Source organism: Chroicocephalus ridibundus, chromosome 10 (genome assembly GCF_963924245.1).
Source record: "Chroicocephalus ridibundus chromosome 10, bChrRid1.1, whole genome shotgun sequence".
NCBI lineage: Eukaryota > Metazoa > Chordata > Aves > Charadriiformes > Laridae > Chroicocephalus > Chroicocephalus ridibundus.
Genome location: NC_086293.1, coordinates 24345617 through 24372775, shown reverse-complemented (window position 1 = coordinate 24372775; position 27159 = coordinate 24345617). Strand labels below are relative to the sequence as shown.

Here is a 27159-nt window from a genome sequence, read left to right as displayed (position 1 = left end):
CTGTACCGACACTTTGGCAATTGCACACTGTATTACTTTTTGCATTACACTTTTTTTGCTGCTTACTGAGAACGACTTTCTCCTATTTTCAATCCTGAATTTCATTCTTCGTTTGCTGTATGAGCTAGTTCTTGCTTGATCTCCTTTGTGCTTATGGTTATGACAAGGCTTTCTGTAGTCCCTCTTTGGAGATGAATTACCTATAAAGAAGTTGTGACGTGTCTCAGGGCACAATTGGATGTACGATGTCAGCTGCAGGTTGTTGGGGGATAAGAAATTACTGCTCTCTGCCGCTTGTGCTTGCTGGTGTTGCTGTCCCGTTGAAGCCAGCAGTCGTAAGCTGTTCTGTACGCTCTTCCCGAAACTGCCTCGGTAAAAGGCATCAGCTCAGCATTTTCTCCTAGCGGAGTGTTTGAAAATAGAATAATTTTGACAGAGCTAGGGTGGGGGTGACTGACTGTATGTGAATCTATCTACCAGCTCTGGACAGTAGTCTCCGAGAGATGGGGAGCAGGTAGACATGTGCCAATAGAGGCAGACTGGGGGAGGAGGATAATCTCTTTAGTGGGATCAGTCTGATTTTGCCTTAAACAAAAAAAAAACCCAAAAAAACCAAAAACCAAACCAAAAAGGGAGAGAGAGAAATAATTTCTGTTGGCAATAGAAAGGAAGTAGGTTTACATAAGTTGATTTAAACTAATGGGAGTTTTTTGCTTTGTTGTCATTTCTAGTTTACTATATATATAATCTTGTTTTATTTGCTGAGTTTTATAATGGAGGAATATGTCTTAGAGGATAAACCTTCATCCTATTAACACAGCTGACAGTGGAATTAAATGTATTCTACAGCTTTGCAAGACTTAGTTATCCACTGAGCTTCTTCTATTTATTAAAAGTCCTTGAGCAGAGAGTCCAAACTTACTACCAGATAAGCAATAGATTTTCAAATTCTAAATACTCTTAATTATTCAAAATGTATTTTTATTTTCATCACTAGTGAATGTCAGAGGAAAAGACGTACAGGAACATCTATGCTACGTGGTGCGGAGTTGTGCAGTCTGTTCTTACCCCGAAGGTTGTTGACATAGATGCACGATTCACTGGAGTATTGCATGGTAATATCATGGATGCAAGACAGTTTTGCGACCATGGTTCTGCAACTAAGTTGTCGAGTCCTGGATCAGAATAATTTTAATTTATTGAAGTGCAGCACAAGGTTAATTTCTCTATTTTACTTTCCATCCAGAGATAGCTAGATGGCAGCTCTGCACGATCTTCCATTTGTAGAGCATATGACATAGAGCTTTTCGGAGATACAATATTTTTGTACACCAGTATTTTAGTGTTTGCTTCTTTTCTCATAGTTTGTTTCCAGCGGGGTTCCACTGTATTCCCTGAGGCACAGTATCTCACTTCAAACTCTGTGTCAATGGAAGAGTTTTAGACGTGGCTGTTCAGCACAGCACCAAGTGCGTGCCACCTCCCCACAAACAGTTATGTTCCGTTGATTTTCATGGTCTTAAATTTTAACGCTTGTTGAACTACTGTGCTCTGTGCGGGGAGATGGAAGCCTGTGCTTCAAAGTTCTGTGGAACTGATATCTACATCTTTTAGCTTGGGCTTTTTGCACGTTACTCCTAGTAAAGTCCTGGGGTGAATATCGCATAAATACTTCAATGCCAGTCATTCTAGGTGCACACAGCAGACGCACCATGAACAGGCTTCTTCTGAACAGACTTAGTTTTGGAAATTTTTCTTCGTAGTTTGATTTACGTTAATGTATGTTCAGTTTCCCTGTTGAACCAGGGTAATGTCTACTCTTAGCTTGGAATTAGTAGTTCTTGGACTCTGAAAAGAACCGATTATTGTATTTGAAGTGCCCAAGGTCAAATGTTGATTGGTGTGTGGAAAAGCAGGATGTAATGGTTAATGCGCAAAAGGAGCATCTTAACATGACTACGTGTAGTAAAGTCCACAAAAATAACTATCTTCCATAAATGACTTTCTGATTCAGGGAGCCACTTGGAAGCACCTTCCGCTTTCCTACTTGTTGCTCAAACTGAATTAAAATACCAATGTCTGGGCAGATCGTTATTCAAATGCATTTTCCTTTTTTAGAAACTTGGTATCAATGACGACCCCATCTGAAAGGCAGTGGACTCTGCTTCAGGGAGGAAGTATGTCTGTGCAGGGAGAAGAAATTATGTTAGAATCAATTACTGATTTTAATAATGAAATGTCAGAATAATGCATAAAATTTCCTCAAAAGTGTTGGGTCTGGAAAGTTACTCTCCAGCTTTCATTTATAAAGGAGAATGGGGCTTATACTATTGAACCATGTTTCAACTTTTCCTTATGTGAGTACATTTTAAATTAAGGAAGTTACCCGAACTTTTAGCATAGTGCTTATATTGATTTCTTTTTAATGTTGACACTATTTATACCGAATATATTTCTCTTAGCATTTTCCTACAACTTTGTCTGACATTTCGTAATGTCTACCAGTATAAAAGACTGAATTTTCCCATCCTTAGTTACACTAAGCAAGTTATATTTCATAGTACTGCCACGTGATTTGGAAATACACTTTGGGGTCACAGTTATGTTTTTGTGAATTTTGCAATTGACTTAAGTCTTTGTTCCCTACTATAATGTATTTGAGAAGGGGAGCAAGTGAACAATATGGTTTAAATCAAATACCCATAACTGACTTTTAAAAATCTCTCCCTAATCACAGTTCCCTCTTTCCTACCCCTGACGTTAGACCGTGATATGTGCATTCTGCTTGTTGCTGCTTTGGCACTAAGAAGGATTTTTTTCTTATTATCAGGTTGGCCCGTCTTTGGCAAATACCTATCAGCAGCCCAGACACCGGCTAGGTTATGAAATCCTTGCTATCATAAATTGTCAGGTGTAAATTATCTTCACATTTTTACATCACTGTTATGTTAGGAAATACAGGTATGTTACGGGGAAGATCTTTTTTAAGGAAGCTGGAGAACAGTTTGGGCATAATCAGGTGAAAAATTAATTTATCCAAAGCCTTTTGGTTTGAGGTGTTAAAAAAACCAACCCAAAACCAGCCCTAAATAAACCCCCCAAAACCCAAACCAAACTAACCATAAAAAAGCACCCCAAACCCAAACACACATGACACTGGATCACAGATTGTCAGATATCTGTGCAGGTATATTTAGCGAATGAAGTAGTAGCCTTAGTGCAAGGTCTTGCTGTGTCTTTGCTGACAGAGAAGAAGAACCAAGATAGAAAATAAAATTTGATATCAGTGTTATACAGCCCAAGAGTTAATCTGCTGCGTTGAAAAAGAAAAGCAGTAACATAAATTTTAACGTAGAGAAGTCTGTCTGACTGTCTTCCGCCTGTTCTTTCCATGCTCATACTGTGGTATAGCTGCTGTTCTGGTGTTTTTGAAGTACAGGAAGGGATTTTATCAGTGCTTTCCATAACTGCAAAGTTCTTCTGTGATGGATGCTGAAGTCCTTGAATATTTTCAAGCATGTCTGTCAACAGGAGATATGGTTTATGTCAACCGAACTAACAAACATAAGGCACACAATATGTTGCTGAGAGTCTCAAACTGTGTCATCAGCATTTTTAAAAAAAATGGTTCATGAATGTAAAATACAATTAAAAGTTCAATAATATGTAAAAAAGATAAAGTCATCTTTATTAATAATAGTCTAAATTGATTTTTCTTTAAAGTAATACCACACTAATTCAGCGCCGTTGTATTTGAAACACATTCAAGTATTAGCAATGTTTTGATTCTGCAACAATGATTGCTCTGAGTAAATACGGATTTGTAAAAGAAGTGATTAAAAAGTCTCTTACAGGTCTTGAAGTATATTTGGACTTCACTCATTTCAGGGACAAGAGGACTATAAATATCCTTTATTTTCCTATAGGTTTCAATTCAAATTTTATCATTGCTCTCGTTATTTTCACAATGCAGTTGCTTTACTTGTGTACAGCCAATATTTAGCATTCTTCCAAGACTTCATGTGTTTGATTTGGTCTTTTTTTACAAGCTTGTGATACTCTTCTGCAGAAATAGGCTTTATTTCTCTTACAGCTTTGCTCATGACACAATTATTTGTAGCACGTGTGTACTGTCGTTCGTGCCTCTCTTTGTCTCTCTTGTCACCTATTGTTTACTGGCTGTTGAAAGTAGAGATTTTATCATGTGACTTAAAGCTTTGTTCAAAAGCTTTGTGTTATGATAATAATTATTATTATGGAAAGTTGGCAATCAATTATTCGTGTGCTCTCATATTATTTTCTGGCTTGTAGAATGGTTTGGGTTGGAAGGGACCTTTAAAGGTCATGTAGCCCATGAGCAGGGTCATCTTCAACCAGATGGGGCTGCTCAGAGCCCTGTCCCGCCTGACTGTGAATGTTTCCAGGGATGAGGCGTTGACCACCTCTCTGGGCAACCTGGCCTGGTGTTTGACCACCCTCATTGTAAAAGATTTCTTCCTTATATCTAGTCTAAATCTACCCTCTCTTGGTTTAAAACCAATACCCCTTGTCCTGTTGCAAGATGCTTTCTTTCTTTTCTTGCAGTTGGTTCCTTCCTTCCTATCTTTCTGTCTTCATAATCACTAGTACTTTAAGAAATAGTTTACAAACAGTATGAATGCAATACAGCTTTGAATAATTGTGAGCTCGGTGTCTTTAGTAACAAAAGCATCAGGCCTAGTCTGTGCTTTTCTGCTCACCGTGTTTACTTATTGAATGCTGGAAATATTGTAAAAGCAGATCTTAGACTTCACAAATTATCTTTAAGTTTCGCTTGAACAATTTCGAGACTGGCAAAGAATATCACCTGTGTCAAATGGCATTTCCACTGCATGATTTTCACTGCGTGTTAAAAGATGAGTTTATGCAGTACAAGTCAATAAATGCAGACTCTAATCAAAAGTTTTGCTTGCATAGGAAAAAAAATCTGCCGCATGTAATAGAGCCTTCTCTAAAAGATATTGAAACGTGATGAACCACAACCATTTTTTGATTAAATGAGGTTTTTTCAATTTGATACTTAAAAAGAGCTATGAATATTGTTCAGTCATACTTTCCTATCAATGCCTTCCAAGTGGCTGTCAAAATCGAGATTACCTATTTTCTAGAATATTAGAACCAAAAAAATTCATTTCTCAAGTGATGCAGAAAGATTATAATCTGCAGCTAGCAGATACGTAAAACCCTTTTCCTGCAAGGTGTGAAATTAAGAAATAAAATCTTGTCTGTCACTGTCATATATGATTTTATGGACTATGCTTCTGAAAATTCAACATCCTGGAGTTCTTATTTAAATAGTCATGGCCACATATTGTCCTGGACCACTACATTTATGCTTTGAAATCCTTCCCCTGAATCGTTTGTCTTCACATTTTAAGATCTCTAGAACAGTGTTTGCACTGTCTTCCTAACTTTGGTCATTATTTAATTTAAAAGGAACTTTCTTAGTCTAACTGATTGAGTCAGGGTTGCAGAGAATTTCCTATCTTCCCATATTTCTTTGTTTTAACTCTTACTGGCTATTGGACAAAGATGCACAGACTTCTCCACTTGTTCCATCTGTTTTTGCTCAAATTCTGCCTCAGATCCGATTCCCAGAGTCTACTCAGGCTGCTGCTTTGTTCTTGCAAAGGGCTTTAGCTTCACAGATATTTTTTTTCCTTTATTCAATTCTCTGTCTTTAACAGAAAGCCTTTTGGAAATGTTGGCATCACCACGCAAGACGTATACTGTGCTTTATCTTTCTTGTATCCCAGTCTGTCTGTCTCTGGCTGTGGCGCTAATCTGTATGTTTCTAATACATCCACATCACCATGGCAACTAGATGTCAGATACAGGCTACACGGTAACATTAAGTTTTTCCTCTAAAAAGCCCTACTCTCTACCACTCCTTATTCAGCAGCTGTTGCTTAGTTACTTGGCGCTGGGTTTTGCCATTTGACAAACGCGAGCCAGCGAAGGTTTGTTAATGCACACTATTTCAGGGACAATATTAAGAGGCTTTTTGACCCGAGACATTTCTGTTAATCATAATGCCTCTCCTACTTCCTTCTTGTTCCAGTGGCAAGAAAGCGACAATAATTTACCTTAGGCCTGTAATGGTAGAAAATTACTCTGTATTCTCTTTTATCTTTCCTTTTTCTGCATTATTGTCTCTGATGAGTATTAACTTCTCTGATGACTGATTCGAAGCTGTGGAGCCACCATTTTAGTTCCCGTTGTGAAGAGTTGGAAGCAACAGCTGTTTAATGCTGTTATTCCTGTCCACTTGGGCCTGGGTACTGCGTAACCCATACAGGAGTGTATGAAGGCATACCCACAGGACGTAGTGGAGCTTAACCGAGAGCATTAAAGGGTAATGCCGAGCGCGGAGGTGCAGATAGCGAATCCTGCTGCAGGGCTGCTCGTTAGCCCCTGCCTGCTGCCATGCTAGTTCAGCTCTGTGACTGCCAGCCCTGGAACCACATCTCAGCGTGGCCCTGCGCCCCACGTTCCTGGGTGGATGCGTAAGCGCACACAGGGAGGTCTGTTGCCACAGGTTTCCTAAGCGTGAGTTCCCGTTGGGTCCCACTCACTACCTCTCTAGAAAACGTCTCGGGTTTGTATGTTCAAACTGAATTTTGTCCTCGCTGTAATTCACCTGTTTTACTTTGAGGGATGTTGTATAAATGGCATGTGAACCCTTTGAACTATAGGGAGAGAGTGTGGACTACAAAGACAAAATTTTCAAGAATGAAGTAAATGAAGCACAAGCGAAAGTATCACTAGGCTGAGAACATGAATAAGCAGCAAGGCACTGGCAAGCTCTCTTTGAATCGGAGTGAATTTACTGAACTTGAAGGGAGTGCATTTTAATCGATATTTAACTGAGACTTTGTAACCAGCTTTAACCCAAGCACTGTTACTGTCCGTACTCTCAACAGCTCTGATTTGGAGGCATGTTGTGTTCGGGGTGCTTACCTGAATCGAAGTCTGAAAAGTTATTTCAGCTTCGTTTTTGATTATCCTGATTTGATTATTACCTACTTTACCCAAGCATCCCTTACATGAAGCAAGTTCTCTTCTCACCTGTTTCCAATTACACTGAATGAAAAAGAAACTTTAAGCATGTCAGCACTGAAATTATGGAATCTGTCCCCAGACAGTCATAACTGCAGAACCAGTAAGGAGACAGTTGAACGTATTGGACTAGTTTAATTAGTGTTGCCACATCCAGCTGCATTTGGCTTTTAAAGATGTGTTGGTAACACGTGGCTTGTTTGAAAGGTCAGTCTGTAATGCCATGGTGAAAAGTTCTTACATGAAATACACTTTATATCGCAAGATAAAAAGGGAATGGTATCAATTACCATTTAGACATACATTTTTAAATTTAAGAAAAGTTTGAAATTCACTTTGTCCAAAAATAATTTCTAAACATAATTATTCCTTTTTGTGAGACTGAAGTAGGTTTATGTTGCCTTGTGATCAGCACGGCAGAAGTTAGTGCCCAAAGCCAGGCATTATTTGTTTAGTGTTTGTGTTTGCAAAAAGATTCGTTCTTCATCTCTCAGCAGCAATAGGAATTCATTCCACCCAACAGGTTCAAGGAACATCAATTAGGGCATCATTGTCCTGTCCCAAGAGCAGTTGCCTTTGTCTTGCACCAAGTGCAAAGAAATTTACTTGCTTTAAACGTACAAGGTACCCTCCTCCTTATCTTCATTCTCTGCATTTTGAGTCTGGAAAAATACTGGGTTTGAGGTTTTCTTGGTGCCGTCTTCCATTTTTGTATAATCACTCTGTAACCCGAAGAAAGGTTTGAGTCATCAAAAAAACCCCAAACCAACAACAAACAAAAACCCCACCATACATCTATTGTCTACGGCTATATACGTGTGTATGTAAATGTATATATTATACACTAAACATGTTATTGACATTATATGCCTAATTATTATTTGGGAGCAGTTACTTCCACTTTCTGTCTGTTTCTTTTAGGCTTTTGCTCATCATTAGCCTCTAACGTGCAAACTGTTTCCCTCTTTTCCAACAGTAATATACCTTTAAAAAAATAATTAAAATTAATTATAATTGGTTTGTTATCTTTTAAACTGCTAATTTTCCTTACTTGTGTTTATTTCATTATTTTAATGAGAAAAAAAGCAATCAGAGAAACAGGGTATGTTCTGTTATTGGCTTATAATAACAAACAAGTAAAAGTACCCAGGCTATCTTGTAGTGTGGGATATATGCATGAAAAACAAATCTCATGATTCAAGACAAGATTATTTTTAATGGACTGAGTTTATATTCTAGGAATGCATTGAGGAGTTTTATTTGCTTTTCAGTTTATTTTGCATTATTTAAAGATTTTTGAAGACTTTTTCTCCATGACCTATGTTGGAAAAGCATTCTTAATCTGGTAATTTAGTGGTAATTGATATAATAGTTCTGGGTTTCTGAGAACCTTTAGGATTGAATATGCAAAAAGAATTGATTAAATGGTTGTATGGCAAATGTAAAAATTGTAGCTTTTGTTTCGTATGGAGTGGAGAAGATTGACATTTGACAAAGAATTACAGAAGTTTATCTAAAGATACATTTTCTTCATTTCATCTACTATTTTAGAATACAGTAATAATTTGTCTCTCCATCCTGCTACATAACACAGACCTCCTTTGATTTTTCTTGGATCTGTGTTGTGTGAAGAGGAGAAAAGGTGGCTTGCTCTTCTGGTTAAGTATTAGTATGCTTGGCTAGAATATAAACTGTTTCAAAATATTGTTTGGCTAAAAACTTACAAAGACATTTTTACACTGTACTTTGTTTATTTAGGTGTCTTTCTTGCAGCTTTTATTTGGCACATTCCTGAAGGAGCAAATAGTGTTTAAGAATCCATAACTGATTTTGCAATGTATTCATCTCAAGATGCTTTTGTGCATCTGCTCAGTGTTTTCAGTATGTTTTAATACTACCTTCAGAGGTTTTGAACCAGCTGAACATTTTCTTATCTCTGAGGCTTTTTCCAGCTATTTTTCGTTTGAGTAAAACTTCCATTTCACTCGCATTGTGCAAACAGCCTTTTGTGCGAGGAAGAAGTACCACACAAGGACTATAAAGCACTACAGCAGTAAGGGACTATTGATTTTTAGAGGATGAGGGACGATGGCTTGTCGTGCTAATATCTAAGTGTGCTCTCGTATCTGATCCTTGCACATTCATACTATGTTGATACCCCCAGGAATGTCGGAGTAGAGGTGTAGTTTATTATGGCCCAGTATGACTGTAGTGCATTTTACGTGCCTTAAACTTTTCTCTCTAAAGGTTCTCATGCTGCCACTTGTTGTATGCAGGAGGCACGATGTGTTGATAAAACTAGGAGGTCTCTAACATCTCCGGTTCAAAGCATTATTTGTTGGTCCCTACTGCACTGTGTCATGTAACTAAGTTGACCTGTTTCTGTAATTCCTTGTCCCTCTCTGAATGCCTGAGCAATAGGAATTAGACATTTGTAATGAAATGTTAGTTTGCGTGGTCAAAATGGCTTTTGTAAAGATTTGTGAAGAGGCCTGCCCTTGAGAAACTTCCATAAGGATGACTTTTATTTCCAAGGCTGTGCCTTGCCTTTGTCATCTATCACTTCGACAACAGCTCTGCTAAAATGGTCCCTTTTGGTATGTTGTGTGTTAAATATTTTAGAGCGCAGTTGACTTCATTGAGCAGCAGTCACATTTACTTTCTTTTCCTCTAATTTGCAGTGTGTTCCACTGGCTTTCTGTATTGTTTGTCATGACACTTTCCTGCCCTGCCACTTGTAGGGGTTTGGATTTCCTGGTGGCTGATAGCCACTGTTCCATCAGCCAGTGCAGAAATTTCTTTTTGCCATGTGTCAGAACTGGTTCTTTTTTCAGTATTCAAGACTAATTTTGCTTCTGTGATGAAATTGCAGTGCATATAGGGTATCCATTCAATTTTGTTAACTCCTATGTTCTGAGCATTTTTTTTCTCCTTTCCTACTTGGAAAACTGTTTCTAACAGTGGTTTTTCATGTTGCTCGTGCTGTCTGTCAGTCACACCGTGGCATCCTGTTCTGTGGTGTGGTATTTTCTTACTGATTTTTCAAGTTTCATAGTCTTCAATTTGCATCCTGCAAAAACATGGAAATGAGCGTGTTTCCCCGAAAATACAGAAATATCCTGGTATCTGTGGTCACATTAATTTATGGAGTGATCATCTGTCAGGATTACTGGGTTTTGACCTTAGCTCTCCTCAGCTAAAGGCCTCTTAGCAATCGCTGGGTAGGCAATCCTGTTTTGTTAGACTGTCCTAGTGATAGGCGTGACTGCCCCGTGTGTCTGTCTCCTGTGATAACAGCTCTATTAAAGCACCATCTTTCTAGTTCTTTCTGGGGTGGACAGTAAGGGAAGCATTTGACTTTTGCTCCAAGTTCTTCCTTTAATTTAAAAAAAAAAAAGAAGATAATGTTCTGTGTTCATAGATCCTGCTTGTATGCTGTTTCGAGAGCTCTGCTCTGACTCGCAGGTACTCCTCACATACTGGTTGCTTTTAGCTATTACACGTGATAAGCTAAGCAGGGTCCAACCAGGTCAGGAGCCAAATGGGTGACACTGATTTGCTGCAGGACATTTTTTTTTTTTTTTTTATAATTTGTTAAGTGACAAGCTCTTAGCAGAGTCAGAACTGAATCTCTATTCCAGAAAGGTGTTAGTGAGAAGTTTGCTGTAATTCTGGCTTTCAAATAAACTAAAGTTGAATCTCAGACCACCTTGTTCACAAACCCACCCCCCCCACCCCAACCAACCAAAACACAAAGTCCCCCAACCCCCCCCAAACCCCAGACCTACTCATGAAACTCATCATAAAAATAAACACATCTGGCCATACTCCAGTTCTTCTGCTGACACTTCAAAAGAGAAGGGGAATGCTATTAGGGCAACGTTGGAAGCTGAAAGAACTAAACACCTACTACTAAGCCTTTGTATACAGTCTTTACCACCCCATATACTTATGAGGAGGGACTGTGATTTCTGACATTGGTGAATGGTTCTCAGTACATGAAGCAAAATGGACAAACACCTTCTTCTGTGTCTACAGATGGACAGATGCTTTGATCTGTGAGCTGATGCGTCCACATTACCCAGTGGAGGCAGAGGGAGGGGAAGAGAAAGAAAAAAGCAAAGGCAGTTGCCAAAATTGGCATCTAGCCCCAGCTCTTGAATATGTTGGACCACCCTGAAAAGCATTTGTATTAGTGTTGAGTAGTATAATTATTAGATTGTTGGTGTATGTCCCAGCAAAGTATGTGATTTTGTTATTCTTTAAAATATGACCAGACTAAATATGTTGTCAGTGTCATCAAAACTAAGCTAATATTGTTGCTATCTTTGAGCCAAAAGGGTGCTGGATTTTGCATTGCTTTGCCAGGGCTTGGTCCTATAGGCTGTGCTTGTACTGCTGCATTGTATGATGGTACTGCTATGCAACGTTAGGGGCTGCTCTTGAGGTCATCAGTTATTACAAGAAAGAACATAATTTTGGATGTCAGCATCTTTGACAGCTTTCCAGGAGAAATTAGTGATTATATTACAGAGGTAATATAATAGTGAAAAAACTAAGGACCATTGGTAACATTTTTCTTTCTTGGTAATAAAGCAGAGTATGGCAAGAAAGAGAAGCATTCCACACTTTCTTCATAGTCACTGAATTCCTCAGTGGTCTCTCTTATTTTCTATAAACCTTGCTGGAATAATTAGAAAGAAAAACGCATTGTGTATGTATTAGTTTCATTGCATAGACTTATTCTACTCTAGATGTTTTTATGGATTCTGTGAATTAAAATACATTTCATTATAGTGCTAACCTTTGGCATGCTGTTGCACGTCTTCCAGTCTGCGCGCCTTGGTTGCCTTTGTCGAGACTTCGGATCTGTTTCTGTGGGTCAGCAGTATCTATGACAGCAACTTAATTGCTACATGCATTTGTACTGTTCTTTGGCGATTTTGTTTCAGATTCATGTCTGTGTACCTATTTGCCTGGGGGTTGGTTCTATATTAAATATCAGTAAAAAACAGGTAACATCTACACAAACAGCAGTGGAGCAAAATCCCATATAATTGCAAGCCAGCTCATCTAAAAGGCGAGGGAAAGGGAATATTTTAATTATATTTTAGCTGTTAATATCAGGAAGCAAAAGCAGAAATTATGTTTCAGGAATGGTGGCAGAAGCTATTTACATTTATTGTCTTTGAGCCCCATAATATCACGTTAATGATTCTGCATTTATATTAAGCTTTATCATTTATTCTTTTTCTCCCTCCCCAGATTTCTGAATATTCACAAGCATTTATTTACCACTATTGACATAGAACTATTTTGAGGATGCAGATGGCATTCACCAATAATACAAAAACTTAATACTGTTTCAAAATGAAGTATTGGGGGCAATTTAAGCAAATAAGTGTAATTACTAAACTTGGAAATTGCCCAGAACTACAAACTTAACATATAGGTTATTAGAAGATGAGACTGTAAAATTTTAATGAGGATATATGGTCAGGAACTCGGATGTATTTAGGATGATGCGTGTGGACAGAGATGCATCCACATAACAGTCATTATCAAATTTAGAACAAGGAGCTCAGGTTTGAAATCCTTCTGCCTTAAGATGCAGTGGCCAGTAAAGACACGGGATTTCCGCATGAAGTCTGTACGCCTGCAGTTTCGTGGTGTGCATACATTTTTTCCCCACTTCACTTTTCTTTGTATTCTAAGGATTAAACTGAGTGTGACCTTACTTACTTTCTTTTAAAAATGGTTGATGCATAAAATGTAATTTGGTATATTATAAAAAGAACAGCCAGCATAATAGATACGCAGCGTGTAGGAAGGTAGTGAGTTGTCACTGGGTTTCATTTTGAAGGAAGGAACCCAGTCGTCATAGTTCACGTTTTAATTGTGCCCTCTTATTTAAAATGCCTGCTTAATGCTCCTTTCAGCTAAAAAGTTCCTATTAGTTTCAGAGTCACTGGATTAATGTTTATAGTGATCAGCATATCGACTCCACCAGTCATGCTCAAGGAAAATTTCCTGATTGTATTTCCACGGAGTTCTCTAATCTGTAGTACAGATGTATAAACATGTTAAGTGGCGCTTCATATATGGGCTAAAAAAAGTAATCCGCTGTTGTGGTGGCATGGATAGTTTAATGTGTCTGGGTTTTTTTTTAAAGTAATTTATATATGTAAAACTAAAAACATATAAATATATTTTTTGAAATGCCACTGGAAGGATTTCACATTCAGTTTAGAGCTTAGCAGATGGATGACTTCATGGCCTCATGGAGCCAGAGTGTATGCAGAGTTCAAAGGAAATCATCGCTGGGTTGGGAGGCAGAGTGAAAGCTCTGCTTAGCTGAGCGGCACTATATAGCACAGGTTCATCAGGAAAGGGAATTAAAAACTAGCCTCTGAGGAATCCAGAATAGAAGACATCTGATGAACTGATGATATTGTAAAATACTAAGGTACAGTGTCCAGCCTTGGAACGAGATCTAAATAATAAGTTGTTAAGAACCACTACACTTTATTTTAAATGTAAATTAAGATAGAATTAATCAGTTTGATTTGTTTGGCTTTTAACTAATCCTGATGACTGAAGGGCATATGAAGAGTTTCTAGCTCTCTAGAGGCTTGAGGAAAGGTTCCTTGGTTTTCCTATAAACAGGCTTTTCTAGCAACGATTCCAAGAAAAAGCACCCCACAACCAAACAACAAAAAAACCCCAACAAAACCAACCCTCTTCACTGTGTTGCTCTTTTCAAAGGTGAATTAAACTTATCACCTTATCTTAATATTGTAATGCTGAGTCAATAATGCCACTGTACTCTTTAGTGATAAAGATACTCCACCAGAACTTGTGTGTAGGAGCAGAACCAAAATAGCAATGTTTGAGCTAATTACTGGGAGGTTCCAGTGGACTGAGAATAGGATTCTCATTTTAGTGCATTGTTTCTCGTGTAATGTCTAAATGCTGAACAATGGATCAATATTTTGGTGCTGAAATAGCAGCATATTTTTACAAACTGATGATAGATCCCAGGATAGGCAGTCTTGACAGTTAATTTGTGATGTCTTAATCAACAGCTTGTTCTTGGAGTAACTGCAGAGTTGGAAGCAACTGGACAATGGATTTTGCCAGCTAGGCAAAACTGAAGTATTACCATTAGACTGGTGACATAGGTTTGTTTGATATGTGTCTAGTTGGACAGATTTTAAATCTATATTTCATCCTCCAGGGAAACAAGTAACTATACTAGACACGTTTTAAAAACAACATCTGCTTTGTTGACCTTGCTTTTTCAGCAGTCCATTTATGTAAACCTAAATATTTAGAAGAAAGCAACATTCACAGATTTGTAGCTGAGACATTTCCCTTTTTCTGCTGTTTTTCTTGATGAATGTAAGAAATGATAACAATTCACCTTTTTTCCACTCCATTAAAATCACATTCTAAGCAATCTTCTGAAATCAGTACAGCGACATTATTTTGCAAGCTAATGGAAGCATCATTTCAAATGCTTGAGAAAATGTTACTGCGTATTCATGTATGCACACTTTCATGAATGAAAATAATACATCTGTGATTTTAGTTTTGTTCTTTCTATTCTGCTGACTTCACGTACAGATTGAATTGGGAATACAGTATATCTTAATTGTTTCTCGTCTTTCAAAATTCACAATTTGGAGTAATTTTTAAAGATATGTTCATTTATTTCTGATTACCCACTATCAAACTGAATCTGCACCTTAAAATATACTTGGGCAGCCGGGGTTTTTAAGAATTGATAGATGGGGATGTTTAAACAAGAATAACTTTTTTTCAACATCTAGTTTTTTTGCTTTGTAGTTCCTCTTCCTATGGGAATAAAACATGATGAGGTAATTGTTGTGAAATCTGGGTCCAGTGTTTTCCAAATAACAATTAGTGTCATTTGTCATGAAATTTTGTGTTTGAAGGTATATCGTAATGCATTCAAGTGTGAAATAAAAGATATTTCACTTTCTGTTCCCATACATAAACTTTCAAATATAGTGAGAAAGTTCTTACCAAGTTGAAGATTAAAAAAAAAAAGTATGAAGTCTTGCCATGAGACATTCCATGCATTTAAGGAAAGTAAATTGAGTAAATAATCTATTATTAGATTAACTTATTTATGTTCTCCAGACAAGCGATACAGTAGTTCCAGATAAATGGTCTAATGAGCCATTTTAACTTATCTAAAAAATGTATATGTGGTGTCTCTTCTGTGTTTTAACCATACTTTCATTATTTAAGTGTATCATTTATTTTGAATCACTTAATTAACAAAGGAAATCGCAAGACATTCTGCAATAGTTTGCAGTCACTAGATTTTTGGGTACTGAATAAGCTGAAGATGACAGAGTTCAAGGGATTCTTTTTAGGTAAAATCACTTTTCTTTGTGTTGTTTTTTTTCCCTCTCCCCACCGCCCCTCCAGATCCAGCCATTGTAAATGGAGTTTATTGGTCAGAATCTTTAAATAAGGTGTTTGTTGATAATTTTGATCGTGACCCTTCTCTCATCTGGCAGTACTTTGGAAGCGCAAAAGGATTTTTCAGACAATATCCAGGTAAGAATAAAAGTTCTTACTTAAAATACACTAACGAATGCTATGGCTGCAAATTTCCACTGAATGTTGTCACAAATCGTGACTTTCATGTTTGCAGGTTTGATTTTACTTTACCTAGTTTTCAGAGAGAGAGATATCTAACCAACGTTTCCAGTGTTCTGGGTTTTTTCTACCAATTTGCAAAATAAACTCTAAACAGACTGTGAAGAAGGAGAGTGAAAGGATTAGACCCGTCATATAGTACTGAACTTAGATAATGAGCTCTATCGATGCATACAGTAAGAATTAATTGTAATTTATCGTTCAGTTTTTAGACTTCCACTTAACCTGACATACTTACATTTAAAGATCTCAAAAACTTGTTTTAAAGTTTACTTCACACCAGTTGTAATAAAATGCTTGTATTATTTCTATAGAAATAGGTTAAAATGTGTAGTTAACAATTAAGTTTTATGCTTAATCACATACCAAATTTACTACATATTAACTAAACTAAAAAGTTAAATAAACTGATCCTCAGCTCCTGTAACTTTGGATCAGGCCCATAGTGGGAACTGTTGCTTTAGCGGACGTGGTTTAGCAACCCATGGATTTTTAAGCCTGAAGTCTTGAGTTTAATGTGAGCAGGTTTACTACAAGCTTGTATGTCTGAAAGTAACTGAAAGTAATGGCTACTACATCTGTCTTAGTTCTAGATTATAGTTCAGTTCTCAAGCTCCATGGTATTTCAAGTGTAGAAGAAATATTTCAAGTGTAGAAGATAGTCCTTATTTTAAAGGTTGTTTCTTGATTTGTGCTAGAAAATTAGTGTAAAAAGCAGGAAGGATTGTCCTGTCGATTTTATTAATTATTTTTTTTTGGTTGGAGATGATTTTTATCATATTTGTTTTGATCCACAGCCAGGACATATTACCTCTTCAGAGTGATGTGAGCAAAGCATCAGGTTTATGACCTGTGAGTGAAGCAGGATAGCATAACCTGTGGAGGTCGGCCATGGGCAGTAAGCGCTCAAGATTTGAAAGGGACTTGGCAAGCATAAAGCTTGCCATAAAACATAAAGCCCCCATAAAGCTTGCCAGCACTAGTGACCAAGTATGACAATTCTTTAGTGACAGTAATATGATGAACATGGTAGGCTTGAAGAGGTTTTCACCTTACAGTAGGCTAAAACGGAGAGAGGAGGAAAAAAAAATCTTTTCCGGTGGTTCTATTTTATTAAATTATTTTTCCCAGTATTTCCTATTTTATAATACCATTGCCTGTTAGTTTAAAGTGTGAAACTCCCTTAAGTGCAACTTAGCCCCAATACCACAGATACATTTTGAACAGGTACTGGGAAAATGTAATTTAATCTTTTTATCTCATGTATTTTAAAACAGGAATTAAATGGGAACCCGACGAGAATGGAGTCATTGCATTTGACTGCAGAAATCGAAAATGGTAGGTAATGATGGCTGCCAGTGTTAAAGAAATCTGAAAGGAAGAAGTTCAGTATTGAAAAGAACAAGTTGTTTGGTCTTTTTTCTTAGGTACATCCAGGCAGCGACTTCTCCAAAAGATGTGGTAATTTTAGTAGATGTCAGTGGCAGTATGAAAGGTCTTCGCTTGACTATTGCAAAACAGACAGTTTCATCTATTTTGGATACCCTTGGAGATGATGACTTCTTCAATATAATTGCTGTGAGTATCTCATGACTTTTCTTCCTCCCCCAATTTTTTTTTTCTTCCATCATTTCTTGCTATCTGTCATGTTTTACATCACACAATACGCTTGAACAATGTTGCAGGCAGGTGATGGATATAAGATGCCATCTGAACCAACTGGACAGATACTGTGATTTTCCAATGCAAGCTTTTCCACGTTGACAGTGTTTTCAAAGTGTTTTTCGATGACTTGCAATCTGAAACCCCTTAAACCCCCCCAAACTCTTGAGTTTGGGAGTTGCAAAGAATAATAATCTGCATCGTAGTTTGCCTGAAATTTATGGTGTATGGTAGTTTATTTTCCATGGTACAGGTATCTGTTTTAGATCCATGAAAAGAGGCTAGTTTTACAGTATTTAAGAGTAATGGGATTAATCATGTAGGTAAGGATGGCTTTAACATGTCCAAAACCGACATCAGAACTACAATTTGCAGGGGGAGGGAGAGGGAGTAGGAATTAGTGGTTTTATAAATTCTCCTTTGCTGATATTCTTTTGCTAACACTTTATAAACATGGGGTTTTATCGTATGTATAGATCCTAAAAATGTCTTCAAATACTTGATTGTAAGGAGGATTTTGCTTTTTTTGCTACAAGGGAAGTGCTCTTTGTGTACTAAAATAAATGACCTTAGTGACAGCAGTGCAAATCCTTGAGATTGTATGGAGAATTAAGTACGTAAGCCTGAGGTATACGTGCATTTGCTGTATTTTCAACAGATAGCAAGCAGTTAGTTCAGAGTATCTTTCATACTAATCTCCTTGCATGATAATTGCATAATTATCAGAAACTCATGTAGTAGAAAGATGTAATTACATATTGTATAAAAAAAATTTACTATCCTTCAAAAAAATTGTGATTAACTGTAATCTAAATAGCTTTTGTCAGTTGAAAGAACATTTCAGCTAAGTAATTATTAAGATACTTGACCAGCCATTTTTTGATGTATAATCTCTGTGTTTATCAGTAGTTGTGACAGTTACTGTGAATGATGTAGGAAGAAAAAAGAAACGTTTTCTTTAAGTGAAGTTTTTACTTCAGGAAAAGCAAAAAGCTCATCTATATCAAAAAATGTAAAAATGTATGTAGCTAGAATCCAAACTCATGATTTTGCCTAAGTAGTACAGCAGAAATACTGTGTAAATACTTCCAAAAAAGCAAAAATGAAATAAATAAACTCTACTTTTTTCAATTTAAAATTTAATTGAAAATTAACTGAGCTGTGCATAAAACAGCATGGAGTCACATAATTTTTACGTAATTAACACAAACTTCTGATCACTGATTCGGGCATTGAGAAAAGGAAAGAAACACCGAATCGAGCCTTTCTGCCCCTTGCCTGGGCTCGGCTTCTGCCCAGCATTCCCGCCCCCCCAGCGCCTTGGTTTCGGCACCCATTGCCTTCGCTGCCTGTTTCAGTCCCTCCCCTCTCCTGGGCGAGGTGCTGGGGGTCGGGGTCCTGTGTAGGTTTCTCCCAGCAGCTCTGTGCATATTAATTTCTCAGTGCCACTCTTCCCTGCCCACTGATTTTCCTCTGCTCTTTATTTTTTCTCTTCAGTGTGGGTCACCCATGGGCCTCAGTCCCTCAGGACGGTCCCCACCTCAGCCTGGGTCACCCATAGCCACCGTCCCTCAGGGCTGTCCCTGCCCTGGTGTCAGTCACCTGCAGGCCACGGTGTCCAGAAGCACACCGCTTTCACCGTGACACTTTTCCAGCGGTGTTTCCAAATGTTTCCAGCCCTTGATGGCTTCTCCCTTACGCCTGCCTGCGGGGGGATGCCACAGCCGCCTCAGGCCTGCTGCTGCGGCGGGGTTGGTGCCTCACAGGCTGCTCCGAGCCGTGTCAGCGCTGGCTGGAACGCGGCCTGTCCCACGCGGCCTGCGGTGGCAGCCCTCTCCTGCCGACGCCTAATATGTAGTTTGGCTCGTATAAGAAATTCTTAATATTTAGAAAGGTATGTAATTACTGTGGTAATTATAGTATTTTTCTGAAGTAATTTTTTCATATGAAGGCTCTTTCTTCTCTCTAACCTCTTTTAGGATGAATATGTGTTTATTTGTTGAAATAAGTAGAAATAGCAACTGAGAATGCAGTTTTATTCTTACCAGCTCAGCTGTTTAATTTCATTAGGTCACTGATGGTTTAGTTACTGTGCAAATGTGAACCTGAAATTATTCACGGCATAGAAAAAGAGGTACTGCAGAAACGCAGGGGAAAGCAGGGAGACTGTGACAGGAGTGACAATGAGCATGGAAAGTGCTGTCATGTCACCTTGAAGCTACCTTAGTTTTGGGCTAAATGTCACAATATAATCATTGCTCTCTCACAAGGCACAAAACAATAATGTAAAGAAAACACAAAACTTATTTCCTTGAAAATGTAACAAACTGGTAACAGAGACTGGTGCTGTGGAGGAAGGAGTGGACGTTTCAATGAGGAGTGGCATTGGTAGTCTGGGGTGGATTATGAACTCCTAAAATTTGATGTATTAGAGGAAGACATAGTGAGGGTGCACTGTGGTCTAAGTGATGAGCAAAAATTACTTCTGAAGCACTGCTCTGAGTAAGTGCCAGCAGGGTAAATGATCTTTGTCAAGACTGGAGAGGATGTTTGAGTGATCAAAACGTGAGACAACAAAGCCCACACAAGAGGCTTCTTGGCGTGAAGGCATAGCTTTTATCTATAGATAAATGTGTTGGAGTGAGATCACATCTTACCTGTTTATGATGTAGATACAGCCTGGTGATGTGAAAATGGTTCAATTTGAAGGTAAGATGCACGTATGTCCGTATGAGAAATCCCGTTTGTAACATGGATCTGTGTGTATATAGCAAGTCTCTGTATCTAGAGCTGGCCAGCTGTGCAGTGTGTGCAAAAATAGATCCACTGTGCCTAAATGTCTAAGGCTCTTCACACAGCTGATACTTGCTCATGCCGAATGTTCTTCTGAAAGGCCTGTCCAAATTGTGTCTCTGTGAGGGCTGCTGGACATCTGGAAGTCTGAGACAAATGACCAAGTACCGCTTTCTCTTCCCAGACCAAAATTTGAGGTGGAATAAGAGCTTTATGTGGGAAATCTGGACAAAGCATACACTTACCAGCTGAAGCGCCTGAGTGATTGTCAGGATGGCTTTATTACGCACAGTGATTAACAGAACAAATACTTGCAACAGAAGACTTCTGTGAGGAACTGGGTTAGGAATTTGGAGTCAAATAAGTTAAGGAGCTCTCTCTCTGTTGTATACTTACAAGAGGGGAGAACGCTAAAGCATGCTTGCATCTTGAGGCAAAAGAAAGAAATGCAAGGAAAATAGTGCTGAAAGATGTGAGAGAGGACTTACAGATGAGCAACAGCCAGAATGGAGCAAGTGGAAGGGTTATGCAAGCAGATGAGAAACTTTTGTGTTACAGTAAGAACGGAGAGCACTTTTAAGTTAGCCAAAAGAGAACATGAGGTTAGAGAAGCTGGACTGGTGTAAGACAGGGCTCTGTGTCGACAGTGGGAGTCAAGGATGGAAAGGAATTGAGCGTTGAGAAAATCAGTATCTGGGTCAGTGGAAGAAGAGGAAACAGGAGATCAAAAAGTGATATCTGAAAAGCATTTGTGCAAAATTTGTGATCATCAACTCTGGTAATATTTTGTTCTCCCTTTACAATATTTCACTGTACAAAAAGTTTTTAAGACTTTTGAATATACTTTTCAGGTTGTTATATCTTTCAGTATTCCATATACAAAAGGATGTTTAGGATTCTTGTTGTCTGTAATGGGAATTATGGTCACTGCATACTAGCATAGTTGAAAACTCAATTAATGCTCATAAATATGCAGTCAGATACCAAAAAAAATCCCACAACACGCCATCCAAGAACAAAACCCAAAAGCCACTACCAGTACATTAGCTGGGTTGTTTCATATCCATTTGATTTTTAACTTTATCTGTATATATAGCAGAAAGCAGAATTCAGGTCTTCCCAGAGAACAAACAGAAAAGGATAATGTTAAAAATCATTTTAGCCTTCATGGTTAGTTTGTTGCAAAATCTATCTGAAATTGATGGACTAGATGATTGAATTGAAAAAAAAGTCTTGAAATACAAAAGCGATTTTGTGCTGCCTGTGTTAAAATTTAAGGTCAGTTCACTGGTACATGAACAGAGATGCCAGCAACAAGAGAAAAGGCCTATTTTTCCAACTCACTTTGAAGTATAATTCCAAGTCATGCATTAAATTAACAATATTATCATAAAACGAGTACTAATTTTGCCAAATGCTGAAATTTTTAAAATGCTTTTATAAAAATGTAGACTCTACGTTAAATTAACAAAATATTAACTGAGCCAAGAATGTTAAATTAATTTTAATGCTTTAGTCACACCATTTTAGCAAAACTGTTTAGAAGAAAAGTATTTGTTAATTCAAAGCACAGTAGTATACTTCCCTGTTTTTAATTTGTAGAATTTTCCATTATGAATGGTTTCTGTATAGTCTCTTCTTTGGACTCCTTGTAGTCATACAGAATACTTTATGGATAAACTTACTTTTCAGTCTGCCTGAATAATCACATTTTGTACAGCTGATGTGTGAGCAGGCTGAGAAAGAGAAAGGCAGGCACTTGCTGGCCTGCATAGGATTGCTCCAAGCAGTCAGCTGCACTCGTGTGCCACTTGTTGCACATGGTAACACTCGTGGAACTTTGGAAATATCAGTTCCTTTGGTTTCTTTGCTGGTTTGGCTTCACTGCCAGATCTTAGGTTGGGCTGTATCGGATGTCCAAGTATGCCTAATACAGCATGAAATTTTTTACCTGTGTGGTGTTGCACAACAAAATGTGAATTTAATTTGTTTCTGTGGACCTTGCTCCAGAAGGCTTAAATATCATAAAGCATAAACATGAAAAATCATAAGGGAATTTGCGTAGGTGTGCTAGAGCCATATATATGTCATGTTTTCAGAACATGAACAGTATCTGATTGTACAGTGTTAGTCAGCAGCTGACTATCTATACTAGTTCAGATTTTAGCCCACTCGTTTTATTTTATACCTGTTGTGCAAAGAAATAACTAGAGTGACAAAATAATGTGAGCTAATAAAACAGATAAACGTAACTAAGTAAATAAAAGAATAATAAAAACCAATGTCATCAAATGTTTGAATTACAAGAGAGATGAAAGTAGACCGAGGTTTTCGAAGAGGAGCTGAGAAAGGAGCTGTTGCATCACAGCTATAACATACAAAGATGTCATACGGCAGAGCGTAGGGGTATGGGACTATGCAATGCTCGGAAACACAAGGAAACAGTGTGATGCAAGACTCGCTAAGCTAAATGCAGGCTTTTACTGACGTAAATTAACAAGAGATCTACACTGGGTATTGCTGGCAAAGTCAGCAGTTACTAATCAGCTATTTTCACTAAATACAAAATTTTAAATGTCATAGAAAAGCTGCAGAACTGAGTTCAAATTGCTGATAAAATGGTGAGAAGTGGGGGGTGTGTGGAATTTTTTCCTTTTCCGCTTAAGTTTGGCACGGTTAAAAGAAAGGCAGCACCAAGAACACTGCAAAAAACCCTATGACAAAGAAATCGAATATATGCTATGAAGCACACGTTGGGTATTTTACTAGAAGCTGACAGTTACACTAAAGATCTTATCGGGTGGATATGCTAGTTTAAGCAGCAAACACTGTTTGAATGCCTTCACGTATGAGAATTCTACAGTTTCCATGCACTTCGAGAGGCAGACGTTTGCCGTTTTGGGAATTTCTTTTGGAACTGAAATAATTTTGTCCAGTAATTTTTTTCAATCTCTTAATATTTGAGTTTCTTAAAAAGGAAAAGAAAGTGTATACGATTAACAAAGAGTATAAAAATTAAAATATATCATAAAAATGCACCATTGCAAGAAGTCAAACCATCAGGAACTGCTAAACCTTTTTATACAAAGGTTTTTCTTACTGTGCTTTTATTTGTATCCATACAGCAGAGGAAGAACTGCTAACAAACTGAACATTTCCAGGTTATGCTTGATATCCACAGAACACCGTTACATAAAATACTCACTGACACACCTTGGCATAATTCAGTTTCTTCTGCCATACGTAGCAGATTACTTAAAATATTTTTACTAGTAATAATCCCAAGGTGAATTAGATGCCACAAATGCAAATAACGTCACAATTTAGCTGGGTTTCAAAAGGATGAATATCTACATTTTCTTATGTTCATAATGACAGCAGAAGTTCTTTGCCACATGCCATCTATGAAATTGTGCTCTTTATGTGTGAATGAACGTTTTTATTCATACTTTTTTAAAGTAGGTTGATTCTGTAAAATGGGGCTGCTAGGGGACTTAAAGCATGTCTTCTGTGAAAGTCTGGCCATGCTTTATACTGGGCGTAATGGGAAGCTACTGGGAGTCTGGGTTATGGTGCAGCTGGCAGACATGCAAGCTACGCATCTGTGGGAATAGACTTATGATATGAGTTACTCAAAATAGTAGTCAAAATAAATCTTATAGAAATGTAATGGAGTGAAATTATGCTACTTAGATGGAAGGTCTGATAGGTTAGAAAGTTGTTTCATCTATTTGCAGGTGGTGGTAGGCCTGGAAAAAAAATTATGGTACTACTACAGCGTTAGAAAATTCTGAGTTTGCTTGCATACAGGTCTTTGAAAGCGAGACCGTGACTGAGAGACAGGTAGACTTTAGTATTTTATTGCATGTTGGCCAATTATAGACTCTGTGCTTCTTATCAAGTAAAGAAAATTATGTATGTTAATATAGTTTCCAATGACAGCTACAGAAATCAAGCTAGAAAAGAGTCTTGACCAGAAAGTATATTGATTACAGAACATGCTGAAAAAAAACTGTGTGAAGACAGGAAAAAGCTTGGGAGTAGGGGCTGGGGTACTGGTGTCTGTTACAGATTTTCAGTATTTTTTTTACAATAGAATGGAATATGGTCTTGACTTTAGCCTATAATAAGAGATGCTGTGTAGATTTCACATTATTATTTTGCAATGACTGTCAGGACATAGAGATTGGAAGGCAGTCTGAAGAGAGAAACTACAGGGGAAAGTACATAATTTATCAGCTCAATAAACTGTTATGACACAGAGATGCACATGGGACATTCCCAGGGACTCTAAAGTATTTCAGAAGTCTTTGCCTTGTTTTTGGTATTACCTTTGAAGCAATAGACATGTCCACAGACTCTCATATACTGGAATAACATTGATGGGAATAAAATAATTAGGAAAGCTTGCAAGTCTGCTGCAGAAATTATGTGTATCTTTCGAGCATTTTTGTTTGTTTCTGTACAACCAACCAAGATGTAAATAGTCTGTATAACCAGCAATAGTAAGTGGAGTTACTCCGGGTTTGTATTTCCTTATAGCTGACTGAGTCTAGCACGATGCCACAAGGGTAACTTCATGCAGTTCAAATTAAACACTCTTCCCTATGCAACAGTAATTACGAGTGTGGTGAGGAGGGCGCTGCTAAAATGAATGATGATGACAGGTGTCCAAAGTGGAACAGGCTGCAGGGGTCTATGGTTACACATATGTGTAGAGAAAGGAGTGGTGTTAAATTGAAGAGAGTAGAACAAATTCAGAGCTGCAGGCAGACAGAGGCGGTGAGAACTTGCAGGGACAGAGGATCTTGTCTAAGGAGCATTCTGTAATGAGTCATTGTAAGGCTTTTTTTTTTTATTCCCACTGGGGTGGAGGAAGAAGGGAGTAAATGCATATATTAATCTAATGAAATGTTTTTCCTAATTATTTTTTGCTTGACTTAATGTGTTGTCTTTTGTTGTTTACTATGGGTGTTCTGATTCATTTAATGCCTATGAAAGGGTGATACTGAGTAGAGCCTAAACGCAAAGGCCTTATAGTTTGATTTGTGATAACTTTTAGAGTAGATTAATGAGTGAGGAATTATGTTAAAACTATCTATACCACTAATGTAGACTTTTTGAAGGCACTTCTGTATTAATTTGACCTGTGTTAAAAGGTTTAAAAGATTTAAACGGTCAAGTGCAATTTTCAATCAAGTGACTTAAGCATGTAGGAGTCTGCAAGATCTACTGACTGCAGATGAGACTTTCTTTTAATGCTTAGGATGCTTCTGAAAATAGGACTGGGATATCTAACTTACCTAGACCTTGCAAGATGAGCAAATAATTCCTTAAAGATCTGTCACAGCTTCATGACTTAGTGTATAATAAGCTACTGTGCGTGACTGAAATTCTGACCACTGTCAGACATGTCCAGGATTGATTCAAGCTTACAGGCTTTTTGCCACAGTTGTTCCACTATTAACCTTCCAAAATGTTAGACAGTGCCTCAAGTATTTGTCAGGACTTTTTTTATATGTAGCAAAGAATTGGGAGTTCTGACTGTGATGTATCAAACATGACCTCTTAATACTATCCGGATTTCAACTCGAAGGATATTTATGCCAGCTAATGTATATAGTACCCATTAACTCCACCTGCGTGTTGGCATCCATTCAATTAAATGCTCCTTTTAAAAAGTATAAACTTCTGAAACATTAAGAATCATGTAAAAGGAAAAAAAAATACCACAGCCATTTTTTAAAAATGAACCAAATCCTTTTGTTCTTGCTTTATGTGCATGTTTCACTATAGTTCAAAATCATTAAATTAAATTGTTTCTTTCAAAGCCTTTAATTAAATTTTTCATCATAATTTTTACTTCTCTCTATAGTATAATGAAGAACTTCACTATGTAGAGCCGTGTCTGAATGGAACATTAGTTCAAGCAGACAGAGCCAACAAAGAGGTAAGGAATGAAAGTAACAAAACAGCAGAGATAGGATGCAGTGCCTAACAATGTGCTATAATGATCTTTTCCTTGTACAATGCCTTCCATTATTAAAATTTATTAATTATTCTCTTATTCTATTTCAAAGGAGCCTTATGTGACTCAGTAGGAAGAAAAAGAAATAACCTCCTAGTCAGTTTCATTGAATAAACTTAATGGAAAAACACAGCAATCGCTGACAATATACTGTTAATAAAGTTTAGTAATACTTCAGCTGCTTTAAATTGAACTATCATTCTGTTACCAATAACTACTGAGGAAGAGATTGCATTCTTTACACAAAGTAACACTAAAGTTGAAACAAAATCTCAAAGCAAATGAAAACAAATATAATGCGATGAGAATAAAAAAAAATAGCATTTCAAACAGATGTGTCAAAATAATAATGCATTTATTCAAGAAAGTTCTGTGAAAGTGTTCAAATTAATTGCATCCTGCTGGCATTTTTCAGAAAAAAATTACAAAAAAATACAGTGATTTCCGTGAAAATTTTGTTTGAAGGGAGATTGAATCTGCAGCTTGGAATTTAGTTTATTGCCTGTCATGTAAATGCAGTTGCTCTGTGGAAGCATTACTGCATCACACTTATTAGAAGGGTAAGGTAAGATTGTTTATACCATGTAAAATTATGAAATAAGATAGGTGAAAAGTCCTGTGTTTCTTGTAGAGAGAAAGGCCTGTTAAAATTAGCCACTTGTGTTACTGTAGAACGTCCTCCCTGCCAAAGCCTGCCCTCTTCCTGAAGTGACTTGTCTGTCTATACCAAGCCTTGCTTGTGGCTGGAGAAGGCAACGGTCTTGCATCTTTCTTTAGATACTTCTCTCTTTTTACTGAAGGCACATCGCAAGAGTTTCAGCTGAGCACTGAATTGTGTGTAATGTTCAGTGTGGTGGTTCGTTTTTCCTCAAGAAGTTAATGAG

General features: G+C 37.6%; 1 protein-coding gene across 5 annotated transcripts in view; it reads left to right on the top strand.

Moving 5' to 3' along the window:
- The window catches only part of CACNA2D3 (calcium voltage-gated channel auxiliary subunit alpha2delta 3), a 551583-nt gene that overhangs the window by 274491 nt on the left and 249933 nt on the right, over nt 1-27159 (top strand). For all 5 annotated transcript variants that reach the window (XR_010072843.1, XM_063348451.1, XM_063348449.1 and 2 more), the window contains 4 exons: nt 15559-15690; nt 17070-17130; nt 17220-17370; nt 26123-26197. Coding sequence is in view for 4 of the 5 variants with exons in the window: in XM_063348451.1 (XP_063204521.1) it covers nt 15559-15690; nt 17070-17130; nt 17220-17370; nt 26123-26197 (419 nt within the window). In the remaining variant the exon portion in view is untranslated. The remainder of the gene's footprint in view (nt 1-15558; nt 15691-17069; nt 17131-17219; nt 17371-26122; nt 26198-27159) is intronic.